The sequence below is a fragment of the Antennarius striatus genome, chromosome 1 (genome assembly GCF_040054535.1).
Source record: "Antennarius striatus isolate MH-2024 chromosome 1, ASM4005453v1, whole genome shotgun sequence".
NCBI classification, from domain to species: domain Eukaryota; kingdom Metazoa; phylum Chordata; class Actinopteri; order Lophiiformes; family Antennariidae; genus Antennarius; species Antennarius striatus.
In genome coordinates, this window is record NC_090776.1 from 20,478,173 (window position 1) to 20,494,083 (window position 15,911).

The following is a 15,911-nucleotide window of genomic DNA, read 5'->3' on the forward strand; positions in this document are numbered from 1 at the left end:
ATCCAAGAAATTACATTATTTTCTATATGTACCTTTTTAAAGGGACCAAAAGTCATGGGAAAGTCATTTCAAAGCTGATTTCATGGACAGGTGTGGGTTATACTCTTGTTTTTAAGTAGGTGTAAGATCTTGGGCTGATTTACATTTGAAATCTGTTGCTGTCAGCTGTAAATATGAGCTTCGAAGTGCTGCCAGTATCTGATTAAGACATCATTGTGGCTGAAAAATCAAAGCAAACTCATCACAGAAACATACACTAGGTGAGGTCAGATGAACTGTTATGAACATTCTTGAAAATAAAGATCACGACGGTGAGCTCAGCAACGACAAAAACCTATAAACCTCAACAATAGCATTAAATAAATGTAGTGGACTGTGAAATTAAATATTTTCCTCACAAATGTGATGAAAATTAGGTACAAGTATTAGTGGTGTTTAAGTTTAGTAGGTAATCAAGTCCCTGTACTTTATTTATTTGACGCTAGAGGGCGACAGATTTTAATTTAAAAAATCTGTCGCCCTCTAGCGTTAAACAAATAAACTAGCACCGTGATGCGTTCACAGTGGACGTGATACGTTCACGGTGTCTGTCCTTACAAACGAACTCTGCACACGCACCTCTCACCGTGGAACGTCACGTATTCCCTGCTCGACTTCCTGATTCCACATCTGAAGCGGTGTGTGGCGACCTGCGGGCTGTCTGTGTGTGAACACAGACTAACTTCAATGGTTTGTACTGTCACGAACAGCTAGCCGCTGCTAGCCTAGCAACCTTTAGCCGAGGAGACGCCGCGGAAGGTGTCAAATCCACCCTGCATGACGCACAGAGGGGTCACTGCGCGGTGAGTTTCACCGGCGATCAGGCATTTAAAGCACTGATTATTATAGTCAATTATGAAGTGAAACTTAATCACACGTAAATGTCTGCGATCTATTCGCTTGTGTATTGCTGCAGTGACAGAGGATGAGGAGCCGCAGTAACTCGGGGGTGCGTCTGGATGGCTACGCCAGGCTGGTCCATGAGACCATCCTGCGCCACCAGGTGAGCGCACACACCTGAGGATACAGGACAGACACGGGTATCAAAAATTACAAATGAAAGATGCATTTCTTAGGCTTGATCCTGACAACTGTTGATGACTTGTCATATTAGTAATTGGTTCTTGTCTCTGTTGCAGGCCAGAACTTGCATGTTTATTATAAGGACAACATCTATGTGTAGTAACCAGTGTCCAAAAGTGGCAAATAATTGCTGTAGTGTACAAGTGCTCAGTTAATTCTCCTGCATGTAGTGGAGTAGAAGTATATTTTAGTGTGAAATAATCAAGTGTCACATAACACATAGTATTTTAGCACTTGCTTTGACATTTTGTCCTGCAGAATGTTTGAAATCCAGATGTTATGTATTGTGTAGATGATTCTGTATTCCACATGGGATTGAGCAGTATGGAAACAAACATGTCATGATCAAAGTTCAATCCCTGCAATGGGTTGAGGACGGGGAAACTATGCTGCTGGTATCTGTAAACACTTCAGTTGTCAGTTCACACTGACGCACAGCCGAAGCCGGATGAGTTTCAAACTGTCGCCCAGCTGGGTCACGGTTTTTAGACAGCAGCCATCTGACATCTGTGTGAAATTAATTAAAAATAGTATAATATGGGACCTTTTAGGCTGGCTGCCAAAATCCGATCCGCCTGCAGTCTGAACGCAGCCTAAGTCACTCAACAGAAAACTACTCAGCAAATATTTTCACATTAAATAATGTCAATTATTATGATTATTATGATTACCATTATTGTTATTATTTTTAGTACTATTATTCTGAAAATAAAGCAAAACAAAAATGCTGTTTATCAACGTGTGACTAATTATGCATTTTGATGTTTTATTATGAATATTAAGTGAATTAAGAAAACAATTGTATAAATCAATAATGAACGTTTAGCAGCTGCTTCTGAATTAAGGCAATATGTAAATGAAATAAATAGCTCCCCTCCTTCTGTGTGTGTGTGTGTGTGTGTGTGTGTGTGTGTGTGTGTGTGTGTGTGTGTGTGTGTGTGTGTGTTTGTGTGTGTGTATCAGAACCCAGTGACAGGGCTTCTTCCAGCCAGTGCCCAGAAGAAAGATGCCTGGGTGAGGGACAATGTGTACAGCATCCTGGCCGTGTGGGGACTGGGAATGGCCTACCGCAAGAACGCCGACCGCGATGAAGACAAGGCCAAGGCCTACGAACTGGAGCAGGTTAGTGATGCAGAGAAGGGAGCGGCTTCATGGGAAAGTTGGGGCCTGTTTGCTTTGCTGCTTTGTTGGGTTCATGATTTCTGAATAAAGGCTGAGTTAAAAGAGAGCATTAAACCACACAAAGGATCTCATTCACAATCTGGAAGGACATTCAATTTACAGATCCAATTTGGAAACATCATGACAACAATCTACAGTGCACTGGCGTCATGCTGGGAATGTCCCCCACCTCTTGTCCGCAAGTCAGCTGGGATAGCCTCCAGCAATCTGCGACCCGCCATGAGAGGAACAAGCAGCAGACCATGAATGAATGAATGATGATTACGCTAAAATAGTATATCATATGTGCTGTTCAGATTAAACAGAGTAGATTAGTAGTACTTCATTAGTAGTGAAGTAAGAAAATGACAAGTTGTAGTTGTTATTTTATTTATTGAACCATCATTTACAGTTGCACCGAGGCATATTTAAAGAGTGATATTTATGCAGGCTGTGAATGAGTTCCATTGTCAGTGGGTGCAAATGTTCGAGCTGAGATGAACAGAGATTTCGATCAGAATAACTTCCACTGCTGCTAAATGCAGATTATAATCTGGATTGCAGAAACATTTGGTTGTAGACTACTTTCAGGTTTCTGATGAAGCTGTTGCTGCTTGTTGGCAGAGTGTGGTGAAACTGATGCAGGGACTTCTGCAGTGCATGATGAGACAGGTAAGACACGTTCAGTGTTTTATGACAAGCTGGCCTGCGTGGTTATATCTTGTTTGTCCTAAAGAATCTGTGCTGAGCTGTGTGTGTGTGCACCCGTGTGTGTGCGCATCCGTGTGTGTGTCCGCGTTTTGTTATGATTGTGTACAGGTAGACAAGGTGGAGAAATTCAAACGCACCCAGAGTACAAAAGATTGCTTACATGCCAAATACGATACCCCCACCTGTGCGACGGTCGTTGGGGACGACCAATGGGGTCACCTTCAAGTAGACGCCACCTCCATTTACCTCCTGATGCTGGCACAGATGACAGCCTCAGGTAAAGAGATGATGGAGGGCAGTGTTGACGTATTATCAGCTTCCTTATCTGTGGGTTTGTGCACCAAACAGAGATTAAACAGAACCCCAGCTCATCATTCAACAAACAACACTGCATGAATTCCTTGCTGAGTGTGTCATGTTTTCATTCAGGTCTGCACATCATCTCAAACCTAGATGAAGTTGCTTTTATCCAAAATCTGGTCTTCTACATAGAGGCTGCTTACAAAGTGGCGGTGAGTAACAGCTCCATGTGTTTGGGGTGGAAGATTCCAGAAGCAGAGAAACAGGTGACGAAGCCTGTTTTACAGGTGAAAAACACTGTGTTTCCTCCAATGATGCAACAAGAGAAGTTTTAAAATAATGTGGGATATATGGAAATTTCCCTTTTAGCTCAGCTGTCCTCTCCGCTAAAGGCTACCAGCTTGAGACTGTCAGCTGCTGCTCTCAAAACACGTGAATCTACTGCTATAATGCTGCAATGGTTTTAATACTGATTAAACTCTTCGTTACAAACATGAAATTGTTTTGGTATTCTAATGCTGAATTGGAGAATCTTCTGATTTTAATGCAGGATTTTCCTCTCTTTAGGATTACGGGATGTGGGAGCGAGGTGACAAGACCAACCAGGGAATCCCGGAGCTCAATGGCAGCTCTGTGGGAATTGCTAAGGTAGAATGTTGATTTTCAGGCTTTACTGTGTCATGAACTACATTTTAGAGTTGTATTTATGTGTGTGTGTGTGTGTGTGTATGTGTGTGTGTGTGTGTCGGGGCGGTTTGCAGGCAGCTTTGGAGGCCATAGATGAGCTGGATCTTTTTGGTGCTCACGGAGGCCCGAAGTCAGTCATCCATGTCTTGCCTGATGAAGTGGAACATTGTCAGGTAACTCTGACTCCTCCTCAGCATTGCCTCCGCTCAGTGTTCTTCTGCTCAGCAGTGTGTGTGTGTGTGTGTGTTTTCCTTCAGTCCATCCTGTGCTCCATGCTGCCAAGAGCTTCAACCTCTAAGGAGATAGACGCCGGTCTTCTGTCTGTCATTTCCTACCCTGCTTTTGCCATCGAGGACGCCGACCTGGTGGCCATCACAAAGTCAGAAATTATAAGCAAATTGCAGGTACATCCGACGACTGAAGACCACTTGTGTTGACTATGAACAAATGCACAATTCAGTGTATCTCTTCCATTTAGATACTTGTAAACTATGTAGTTATCATCATAAAACAGCCACTTTTTGTTGCTGTCAGGGTCGTTATGGTTGCTGCCGCTTCATCAGGGATGGATATCACTGCCCCAAAGAGGTAAAGTATTCTGTACTATGTGAATTTAAATGTGTGGATTTCTAAAATATTTAATGTAAATACTGAAGGTTCTACAGTAGTACCTCGCTGTCATCTTGCTAGGACCCATCTCGGCTGCACTACGATCCTGCAGAGCTCAAGCTATTTGAGAACATTGAATGTGAATGGCCGGTTTTCTGGACTTACCTCATCCTGGACGGTGTCTTTGCTGAAGATCCAGTGCAGGTACTGAAATCAAACAGACTACCGTCTGCGCTGTTTTTACTCTATAAAAGCTGTAGTTACTCAGAGTGACTGGTTCTCTGTACAGGTGCAGGAGTACCGCGAGGCGCTGGAGGGCGTTTTGATCAGGGGGAAGAATGGCATCAAGCTGCTGCCTGAACTTTACGTTGTACCTCATGATAAGGTATAATTAGGGCTGATGCAAATTTAATTTCATCGCATTTCAGTCGTTTGACAAAAACATTAAAACGGTCTAAAGAAACAGCTTCACGACAGGTTGAGTTTGATTAAAAAAAAATTGATATAGGTGTTTTTCCTTCTCTTCAACAGTAGCTTTAATATATTCACTTGGATTGCATTTTATTTCATACTATTTCTGTTTGAATCAAAAGAAATGAAAATATATTGGTGTCATCATGCTGAAGTTGTGAACATGTAAAATGCAGATGTAACTCATGTAGTTTTCCAGAGCTGCTGGTGATGTTTTCATCTCTCTGCTCACCTGTTGAATACTCATAACTACATTCATGCTCCAGCTGTTGCTATGGTAACAAAATACTCAGGTCTATCAGCTAGGCTATTTAGAATGATATGATATCGATTTATCTTCCAGGTGGAGGAAGAGTACAGTAATCCTCACTCAGTGGACAGAGTGGCCATGGGGCAGCTGCCACACATGTGGGGGCAGTCACTCTACATCTTGGGTTGTCTTCTGGCTGAGGTAGGTGCAAGACAGTTGGGAAAGGGTGTGAGGGGCAGTTTAGTGGAAAGACCCCATATCCTTTTATGAAAATTAAGTAAGAACTGCTGGTATCCTCTGTAATCAGTCACACAATGTCTGTTTTGTGTTTTCCTACAAGGGTTTTCTGGCACCAGGAGAGGTAGATCCTCTCAACAGGAGGTTCTCTACAAACTTTAAGCCAGACGTTGTCGTACAAGGTTGGGGGTCAATTATAATACTTGAAAACATTTGTCAGATTGTGATTTAGAATTACAAAAAAATTAAATCCTTGAACGTGTTCAGCTCCAGTCATTTTCTGCAACCATGTGATTGCGTCACTTCTCGGAAATTCAGTGATGCCTCAATATGGTACTGAAACAAGTTTGAATGGAATCAAAATGGAGGAGAAGGTTTCATTTCCTATGATTCTTATCACTGGATGGATATGAATTTGAAATTTGACTTGATTTTTCAAAATGTAAATGAAGCTGAATTTGTATTTATTTTACTTGTGTACCCAGCTGAGCATATCTCACTGAGGGTCAAGCCCATGTCATCAGACTTCATTGAGTTTACTTTAATGTTAGACAATAATAAATCCAACAGAACTTCAAAAATATCAAGAATGCACAAGAACTCTTACAAATATTGTTTTTTTGTCTTAATTGCATTAGTGGGCTTTATAGAACAAAAGGCCTGATGCATTTCATTTGTGTGTGTTAGTTTGTGTTGTCGCCGAGTCAGAAGAGATCCAGGAGATGCTGCGCAATCACGATGTCATTGTCCAGACGATGTCAGAGGTGTCGCCCATCAGAGTCATGCCTGCTCGGATCCTGAGCCATGTTTATGTCAGATTGGGTAAACAAGCAATGTTTCCTTTTTGTACTTGTTTTGTTATGGCTTATTAAGAGTATGTCTAATGACAATTCATCTGGTGTCACGGATACAGGAAACTGCAAGAAGCTGAATTTAAGTGGGAGGCCCTACAGACACATAGGAGTTCTTGGAACATCCAAATTCTACGAGATTAGAAAACACTCTTACATTTTCACCCCACAGGTAAAACTGGTTTGACCAATGATAATAATAATCAAAATAATAATAATAATAATAATTCTTTTTAGGCATTAGTTTCTTATTTTCAGACTGTTTGTCTCCTCTTTGTGCTCGTTTTCCAGTTCCTGGATCAGCACCACTTCTACCTGGCTCTGGACAACCAGATGATTGTTGAGATGCTGCGGACTGAGCTGGCCTACCTCTCATCATGCTGGAGGATGACTGGACGACCCACGCTAACTTTCCCCATCACCCGAAGCATGCTGGGTAATAAGTCTCTTGAACTATATCAAATCAGCCTATAGCTGACTTCCATACTTGATATTTTGTTGAATACAGTTAAGTGTACTTAAAGTTTTATAGTAAGAAGAACTCACTCAAAACTTGCATCGGATATAAATCTGATTTTTCCCATCAAGCTGTTTTGTAAACTTGTTTCACAATATTTTTATTTCCTGTCCAGTTGACGATGGAGATGCCGTCGATCCATGCATTTTATCAACACTCAGGAAACTACAGGATGGCTATTTCTCTGGAGCGAGGTCTGTTTCCTTTTATTCATCGGACATCATGTTGCGTGTTTTGTACACGTGTGTGTTCTTTATGCTACTCCAGGGTGCAGATGTCAGACCTCTCCAGTTTCCAGACTACTTCGTTCCACACTCACCTCAGTTTCCTGGATGAAGAGAGTGGTGACAGCTTACTTGAAGATGAGGAGGCTGATGATGAATATGGAGAGGATGACAACTGTGGCTCCTCAGGTAGTTATACGGTATAAAGAGAATTTGTCTGCTTCTTTAAGTCACGTTCACTTTTATTACCTAGTAAAAGATTATTTGTGTTTAATTCCAGAAGGCTCCAAAGACACGTTTGACCAATACCTCACCCAGCTCCTTCACAGCACCACCACCAAATCCCACCTTCCCTCCACCCAGAAGGGTCAGCATCACATCTTTAGCGCTGAACACACCACCAGGGATATTCTGTCTTTCATGGCCCAGGTTCAGGGACTGAACCTGCCTGGTGAGTTACAAGTTTAACTGTCTGTGGTAGAAAAGTAAAAAAAAATACAACCTTTTTTTTCCCCTAAACACTTTTACTTAACTTTAATTAAAAAATGAATGACGAGGAAATGTAAAGTAGAATTCATGAGGATGTACAGGCAGACATTACTGTAGGTAACAACAGTAAGAATCATTCATAACTCAAGTTTATGGACTGGAGTGATCTTAAAATGAGAAGGAAGAACTACGCGAATATTAATATTTCATGGAAATTGTAGATGTGAGTGCAAATTTAACTTATGGAAAAAACAAATACAGCCAAATATGTCTATTTGGCCAAACAAGAAATTCATGTTAAATAATATTAAATATAAAAAAAATGTATTAAAGAATATTTAAAAAAACAAACAAAACAAAATGGAATCAAATTTCTCAATCATTAACCAGTTCAGAAAATTTCTGACCTAACTAGTAAAGGTAGATTGGTTTTTATGCCTCTGCCAAAGGGGACATGTGGGTTCTCTGTGTGACAGGTGTGCAGTTGATACATATCTCAAAAACCGCTGGCCAGCATTCAGTGGCTTTGTACAGACCGCTGAGGTTTGCATCTCACCTTATTTGCCTGTCATTTGCCTGTTCTTTACAGTCTTTATAGAGTTTTGCTCACATTGAGGGAGAATGGTTGGAACATCTGTGCTGTGGTTTCTAGTTTGAGTTCTCATAAAATCTCTCATGCAAGTTGTTCTTTTATTCCCTCCAGCTCTAAATGTAATATGATGCTCAAAACAACGAAGTTAATCGTTACTGGAGTAATTACAATCTTAACTGGGAAATGCATGATATATAAAAAAATGAGATCACATTCACCAAGTGTGTGTGTGTGTGTGTGTGTGTTTGTGTGTGTGTGCGCGCGCACGCACTTTTCTATTCCAGCATCTTCTATGTATCTGCCTGTGACGTCTGTTAAGAGCAAACACCGCAGGTCTCTCAACCTGCTGGTAGTTCCTCATCCTCAACATGGCCAACACGCAAAGCAGCACAAGGTAAGCACATCACATCTCATCCTTAAGCGACCTTGATTTCTGCTGTGACCTCATTATAATGAGTGTATTTCCACTTGGGTCCCTTACCAGTCCCATGGTGTTGCTGATCTGCACCTGCCTCAGGACGCTCAGGGTAACACGGACTTTACAGTGTTGGTCAGACAATTGAAGGAGTGTCCAACGCTGCAGGACCAGGCTGACATACTCTACATCCTTTACATCATGAAGTACAGACTTCATAATATAGACATTAAGAAGTTAACTGTCATCATTTCTGATTAACATAGCTGGTGTGTGTTTCCTTGTGATTGCCAGAGGAGCTGATTGGCTGGTGGAGTTGTCGGGTCCTGGGCAGGGTGGGGTCAGCGTACGCTCCTTACTGGAGGAGCTGTATGAACAAGCTGGAGCCTGTAAAGAATGGGGACTCATCAGATACATTTCTGGAATCCTACGGAAGAGAGTTGAGGTCCTCGCTGAGGTAAGACGAGGAGTTGTTGCGTTAAAGATGTGTTTCAGATTTAAGCGTAAGTCAACATAAGTCAAAGAAATTGAACTATTTTGTGTTTGTCTCAATGAGTTTTCACACAAAGACAGCAATATCTGTAATAGAAAGTTCGAAACTGACAAGCAATGGTAATAATTATAGGTCCATAAAACAAGAAAAGCAATGCTTATAAAATCTAATATGTCAAAAATAACAATACAATATCCAGAGGCAATGATAATCTGAAATATAGGCAAATGTCATACACTGATAATATACCATGAAAACCTACATAGGATACCAAAGATAGATGAGGGAAACCTGATGCAGCAACACGAGACTTAAATAATTAGGTGAAAAAAAAGAAAGGGGAACAGAATTTACAATTTTATATTTTTTTACCACGATAAGTAGTTTTGTTTTGTAATACTTTTTCTTCATGTTTTCCATAAAATGAATTTAAGGTGACTGAAAAGTCGACCTCTTTTATAGCTTATACTCAAAACAATATCCTTCATCCTAGACTCACCAAAGCAAAGGGGGAGATGTCACACACTGATGTTTTGAGTGTGAAATTTTTTTCCAGGGGTCAGTGGGGTGTGTGATCTCTAGTTATAATTTTTAAAATCTCTTTAAAAGAATACTACAACTCCTCTCTGCAGACATTCATTACATGAATCTCAACAGGAAAAATCTTGAAAAATCTTACATCAGAAAGAAATATACAAAAAATGACCATAATTATAAATGAAACATCGCTTACTGACCTCAGTGCTCAGTCATAATGTGATGCAGGTTAATAGATCTTGAGACTGTTTTGATTTGTGTTTGTACCTCAGGCCTGCACAGACCTGATCTCCCATCACAAACAGCTGACTGTAGGTTTGCCTCCCGAACCCAGGGAAAGAGTCATCTCTGTGTAAGACATTTCCTGTCACATTTAGAGGCTGTTGAATTAATTACCAAATAACAGATCTCTCTTCCTTCTCCCTTTTCAGTCCACTTCCTCCTGAAGAGTTGAACGCTCTCATCTATGAAGCTAGTGGTCAGGACATCAGTGTCGCTGTGCTCACTCAGGTAAAACTACCACATGATAATCCTCCACAGGACATTTCAGACACTATCCTAATGCCCGGTTTATCACGCAGGAGATCATGGTGTATCTCGCCATGTACATGCGCTCCCAGCCTGCACTGTTTGGGGACATGCTCCGGCTCAGGATAGGTCTCATCATGCAGGTGATGGCCACGGAGCTGGCTCGCAGCCTGCACTGCTCTGGTATGAGGACAGAGGGTACCTCACATACAACACTGAACATAAACCACCCCGAACTTTAACAATGAAATGTCATCCAACACCGATGTAGGAGAGGAGGCGTCTGAGAGTTTGATGAGCCTGAGTCCGTTTGACATGAAGAACCTGCTGCATCACATCCTCAGCGGCAAAGAGTTTGGGGTGGAGAGAAGCAGTGAGTCTGTTTCCCTTTCTTTCTGCCTCTGCTTGTCTCAAATGTGTGAAAGTATTTTCATTTAATGGTTTGTGTTGCAACCTTAGTTTGAAGTTTTACAGTCAGTCAGTGCAAAGTAGTCAGAATGAGACAAACAGAAAAATAAATTGTAATAGAAAGAAATCTTAAAGAGGCTTGTGCTCTTCTAATGACTCTGATCAAAATGAAATATTTTCCCCATACTGATCACTACCAATATTTTTATATTTCTTTGTTAAATCCTGCGAAGTGTTGATGTATTGTAATTGTCAGTGTTTGCGTGTTCGTCTGTCCGTCCGTCCAACTAATATCTTCACAACCGTTGCAGATAGAAAGATGAAACAAAAAGCACATTACTCGGGCAGTAAAGGGGATGAAAATGAGATGATGACCTTGACCTTAAGAAAACTAGGACAAGGTCAAATTTCAACTTTTTTACTCATCGCAAATTTTTAGTGGCAGTCATGTGATACTGTACGCGCATTCTATTGGCTGACGGCATCCGGAAGTGCGCTACGTTCTGTGAGTCTTGTTAATTGCGTGTGGTTCCTGGAACGCATTAACCGCGAGTAACGACGGCGCACTGCATACCTTTTTAGGTACACATCTCTGAAACCTGATGAGATATAATCACAAAACAAAAAGCAACATTTTCAGGAAGCCAGAGGGACAAAAATGTGTAGGTCAGGGTAAAATATTAAATTCAGGGGTGCCGCGGGATGTTGCAGTCTCTGACTGCCTTGTTTTTAATTGTTTTTGTCTGTTAGTGCGTCCAGTCCAGTCAACAACCACAAGTCCTGGCATCTCCATCCGTGAACTTGGCCACACTGGAGCCACAAAGACTGAACGCACAGGAATACACAAGCTGAAGAGTGAGATTAAGCAGGTGAGACCCCACCCCCACCCCCCAAAGAAACATAACCAGAAAAATATCCAGCTGCCTACTTTCCTACAGTACCTGTCTATGTAATAACTGTGTTCCTGCTCTCGGTTGCAGCTGGATGACTCTCGGCCTGTCAGTGTGGGTTGGGTTTGATAATAATAAGCATGTGACTGTTTCTAACCTCAGTCTAGTCAAGCAATCTGCCTCTTCATGAACCACAGCGCCTCCATAGCTGGAACAGCTCTCACTTCATCAAACTCCTGTAGGAGAACCAGCTTTGCTGCTCACATTATTGCAAAAAAAACAACTTTTTTTTTTGTTTTCATCATTTCTAAGCTCTTGTACAGATCTACTGTAGATTCTGATAGACTCACCATCAACTCATGATTGTGATTGTGATCAGCAATTTGTCAATTATTCCATCTCATGGCCGGTCATGTTCTCAAGAATCTTTTTCTCATTAGATGCTTTTTATGTGGAGCTGAAATCCACGTTCCATTCCAGCTCGACCGTCTCCAGTAGCTTCGTGTTCTGTGTGGCTCCAGCATCATCACGGACGTCGTATGGATAACCATGTGACCGTCTCAAAGTGTTTTCTGTCATCCATATTCATGTGTAGATCAGCAGCGGAGGTCTTTCCTTGAGTAGCAATGTCACTTCTCCTCGCTCCACGGTAAACCATTTCATCTCATCTGCTTCCAATGGATCAGTTGCCTTTCCTGGGGTGCTGTAGTTAAATTGCATGTATGCACTTTTCGAACCATTCAGTTGTTGATCAGATTTATTTTCTTTTAACACCAAGGGCTTCATGTTCATTTAAGGATAAGGCTGCTGTTGTTATTTTTGTCAAAAAATATCTAATGTAGAAAACCAACAATACATCCTTCTAACAAGCCTGATACAGCATGCACCTATTGAACTCCATTTTTATAGGATGCCTTTATGTTAGAGACACTCAGTGGTACGTTAAGACATAGTCCTTTACACTGTGCATGGCATTTATCCTAATCAGGTAATATGCCAACCACTATTACAAACACGCTGGTATTTTAAACATTTCTCTTTTTGTGGTCAAAGATCAATCATTTTTTAATTACACAACAGAAATAAATACAGAAGCCTTATCCTGATCCTGTGCTAGCACATCTCTGCTGGAACGTCTTCCATTTACAAGTGGAGTCGAACATGATTTATTGATGCATGAGTGATTATATGGAGAACCATTATGGTTGTAAATACTTCAACCTTATTTACATGTATTTGCTACAGTATGAATAATATTTATAACCTCTGTTTCTGCACTTGTTCAAAATGTGGCTACCGTACCTGCCAGTAGCACAACCCATCCAAATTCATGTCTAGAGTGCATTATAAGTGAACTGTGATAAATTATTGTAGATGCTAAAATTTGACAAGATGAAGGAGAAAAGGTTTCAGAAGAACTTGTTGAAGTTGTGTTAGTTGTGGGTAGAAAATAAAAATCTGACTCTTAGTATGAGTGTAATGTCAGTAAACAAGACAGGCTAATCAACGGCAGCAAAAATATAACCTTGGCTGAGATGGCAAGGCAACAAAAAAGTTGAAATCGTTTTTATTCTTTATTGTTTTTGCTTTTCAGTGGAACTTGTCCCAGTTTAAGTGCATCGTGAGCAAAATTAAATGTTTAGATGTTAGTATTTTCTTTTATCTGTTTGATTTTATTTTCCAACAGCACTTTTGGTTTTCACTGACACGCTTCACCATCACTGTTCTATAGATCCTGCTAATGTGAGACATTTCAAATACGTGGACGTAAGGTTGAAGTATAGTTATTCGTTAAATAAGTCATTCCAGTATCTATCTGTCTCTCGTCACAGCGTTGCAGCAGCCCCTCTACCCCCAGTGGGATCTTGTCCCCTGTAGGATCTTGTCCTGGGGGTGGACAGTTACACTGGGAGGAGAGGCAAGGCCAGTGGCTGAGGAGACGCAGACTGGATGGAGCGATCAATAGAGTCCCAGTGGGTTTCTACCAAAAGGTCTGGACGATCCTGCAGAAGTGTCACGGCCTGTCCATTGATGGATACGTGTTGCCTTCTTCTACAACTAGAGAGGTAGTCTTTTGCATTTGCAGCTTGATTTAGAGTATCCTGTGTGTGTGTGTGTGTGTGTGTAAGTCTGTATTGTCTGCATAGATGACAGCAGGGGAGATCAAGTTTGCGGTGCAGGTGGAGTCGGTCCTGAACCACGTCCCTCAGCCGGAGTATCGGCAGCTGCTGGTGGAGACTGTGATGGTTTTAGGTCTGATAGCTGATGTAGATGTGAGCAGCATTGGCAGCATCGTCCTCGTCGACAGCATCCTGCATTTGGCCAATGACCTCTTCCTCAGCGACCAGGTACCGCTACCAGCAGAACCTGTTTGAGAAGATATTAATTGTTTATGATCTCAGGGGTTTACTCTATTCTACCTTTACTACTCACAGAAATCCCATGGCGCCAGTGACTATTTCCTGGAGAAGGATCCAGTTACAGGAATCTGTAACTTTTTCTACGACAGTGCACCCAGTGGAAGCTTTGGTACCATGACCTATCTGTCCAAAGCAGCGGTTACTTACGTCCAGGACTTCCTGCCAAGTTCCAGCTGCATGATGCAGTGAAAACTGGTCGGTTCATCCTGTTACTGACTAACTCGAAACAACTAAAACATTTTAAAACAGAAGTAGAAGCTTTTCTTCTTCACCACAAACAACTCATTTGGTGCTTTAATTTACTGTTAAGTAAACATTACAGCTCTCATATATTCATGCAACGTCACAGCTTTGGAATGTGACTGCAAATCATGATAAATGTTTTTTATTAGGTTGAAGAATGAATTTATTTATTACCTAAACATGATAAAATACATGTTTACATGACATTATGTTAATTGCATTTGCAGAGCTACAAATACATTTTTGGACTATGGTCTAGTGTTTTTAGAACTCAACAGTTCTGAACTGTTTTATACCATAAAGTATACTATAATTTTACTGAGCCCAGCATTATTCAAAGTTAAACTTGTCATCTCAAATTATTTCCCTTACATCACAGAAATATGTAATTGTTCTATTGTAAAGAAGCAAATAGAAATCACACTGTGAAAATAAATTGTAATTATAAAGTATTTAAATTCTACAGAGTAGTTATAATCACACATTACTTCTATGTGCATGAGACTGAACAAAAAAACCTACCTCCAATAGCTTCCAGACTCTCCATAATTCATTACTCATGTACATTGTAATATTATCATGGACATGTATGGGAACAAGGATCATAATTCTGTCATTGATTTTTCTGTTAATGCTGTGTGTTTTGTACAATGAATGAAAATCCTTCAATCTGTTCATGAATGTCACACTATTTTACTGCTGAAATGGTAAGGCAAATATTTTCATGAACCTCATCATATATAGGGTTTCTTCCTATACATAAAGTACTGATAAATGGATGTAAGGTTATATTTTTTACAGGTTGGGATAGATAGTGCTTGAATGCATAATAATGTATGATGTACATGAAGAAAGGTAGTGCAGCTACAGAGGTTTGTTTAGTGGAGTGTTTGTAAAACTGACCAGATCAGCAACACATACAGTATTTGAATTTATAGGTAGTGTACAGAAAAGGAAAACAGCAGGAATCTGTATTTATTATTATTATTATTATTATTATTATTATTATTATTATTATTGTATTTATAAGTACATTTATTGCTTGTTGAAACCTAGAAATATTTACATAATATCTACATCTAAAATTTAGTGTAACACTGAAAAAATAGAAAATTATATACAATGACTTTACCAGTATACTACATTATGGAGAAAACTTGTTAATCAATTCCTATTCAGTTATTACCGTACTTCATTCCAGGATGTTTGTTTTCACATGATTCCTATAGTTGGTTCTTTGGTCTCTGTAAGCGAAGCTACACAAAAGCTCCTGGACATTTCCATGGCAACATGACCTGATGTGTAGGATTGCTCAGATTTGGTAGAGGTATGCACTCTACTGACTGCTGTTTTGGTTTAAACAATGCAGTTGCCACACAATTCTCCAATCGAAAAGTGTGTTTATTGTAATGCCAGCATGTTGCTAGAATAATAAAAATAATTCGACTAACAGTTTGAACCTTTTTTTTCCCCGTTTATGACATCCGTTCTTAAAACAGCGGCGGTATCTCTGTCAGCACACAGCAAGAAGCCAGCCAGAGCTCCAGCTGTTCCATGTGTCAGACATTTTAATTCGAAGGTGCATTCACCATAATCACCATCATCCTTGGTACACATTTCTTCCAGCAGTAGGGAGACAGGGATGGGAAGCTGGACATGCACATTTATGTAGTTATTATTACATCTGGAACCATCAGGAACCATCCTGATTCACACTGATCGTCCCCTGGGTGACGGGCCCTGGACTGAGGCAGTC

The 15,911-nt window shown here is 40.6% G+C and overlaps 1 protein-coding gene across 11 annotated transcripts; it reads left to right on the forward strand.

Moving 5' to 3' along the window:
- The first annotated feature begins 549 nt into the window (after nt 1-549).
- On the forward strand, nt 550-15,607 carry phka2 (phosphorylase kinase, alpha 2 (liver)). 11 transcript variants are annotated; one of them, XM_068311448.1, is made up of 32 exons: nt 550-842; nt 956-1,042; nt 2,086-2,244; nt 2,908-2,955; nt 3,103-3,271; nt 3,424-3,506; nt 3,862-3,942; nt 4,056-4,154; nt 4,239-4,385; nt 4,516-4,569; nt 4,672-4,794; nt 4,880-4,975; nt 5,405-5,512; nt 5,652-5,730; nt 6,236-6,370; nt 6,462-6,571; nt 6,691-6,835; nt 7,032-7,110; nt 7,184-7,329; nt 7,421-7,591; nt 8,506-8,615; nt 8,706-8,842; nt 8,931-9,093; nt 9,939-10,018; nt 10,098-10,176; nt 10,248-10,377; nt 10,466-10,567; nt 11,353-11,471; nt 12,088-12,141; nt 13,325-13,558; nt 13,640-13,840; nt 13,928-15,607. In XM_068311448.1, the coding sequence occupies exons 2-32, from the start codon at nt 965-967 to the stop codon at nt 14,099-14,101; spliced, it is 3,693 nt and encodes a 1,230-aa protein (XP_068167549.1). In that variant the 5' UTR covers nt 550-842; nt 956-964; the 3' UTR covers nt 14,102-15,607. The 11 variants fall into 11 exon arrangements, 9 of the variants coding, with proteins under 9 accessions (XP_068167549.1, XP_068167556.1, XP_068167565.1 ...); XM_068311455.1 differs by having other exon boundaries at nt 7,424-7,591; XM_068311464.1 differs by lacking the exon at nt 12,088-12,141.
- Nucleotides 15,608-15,911: the final 304 nt, after the last annotated feature.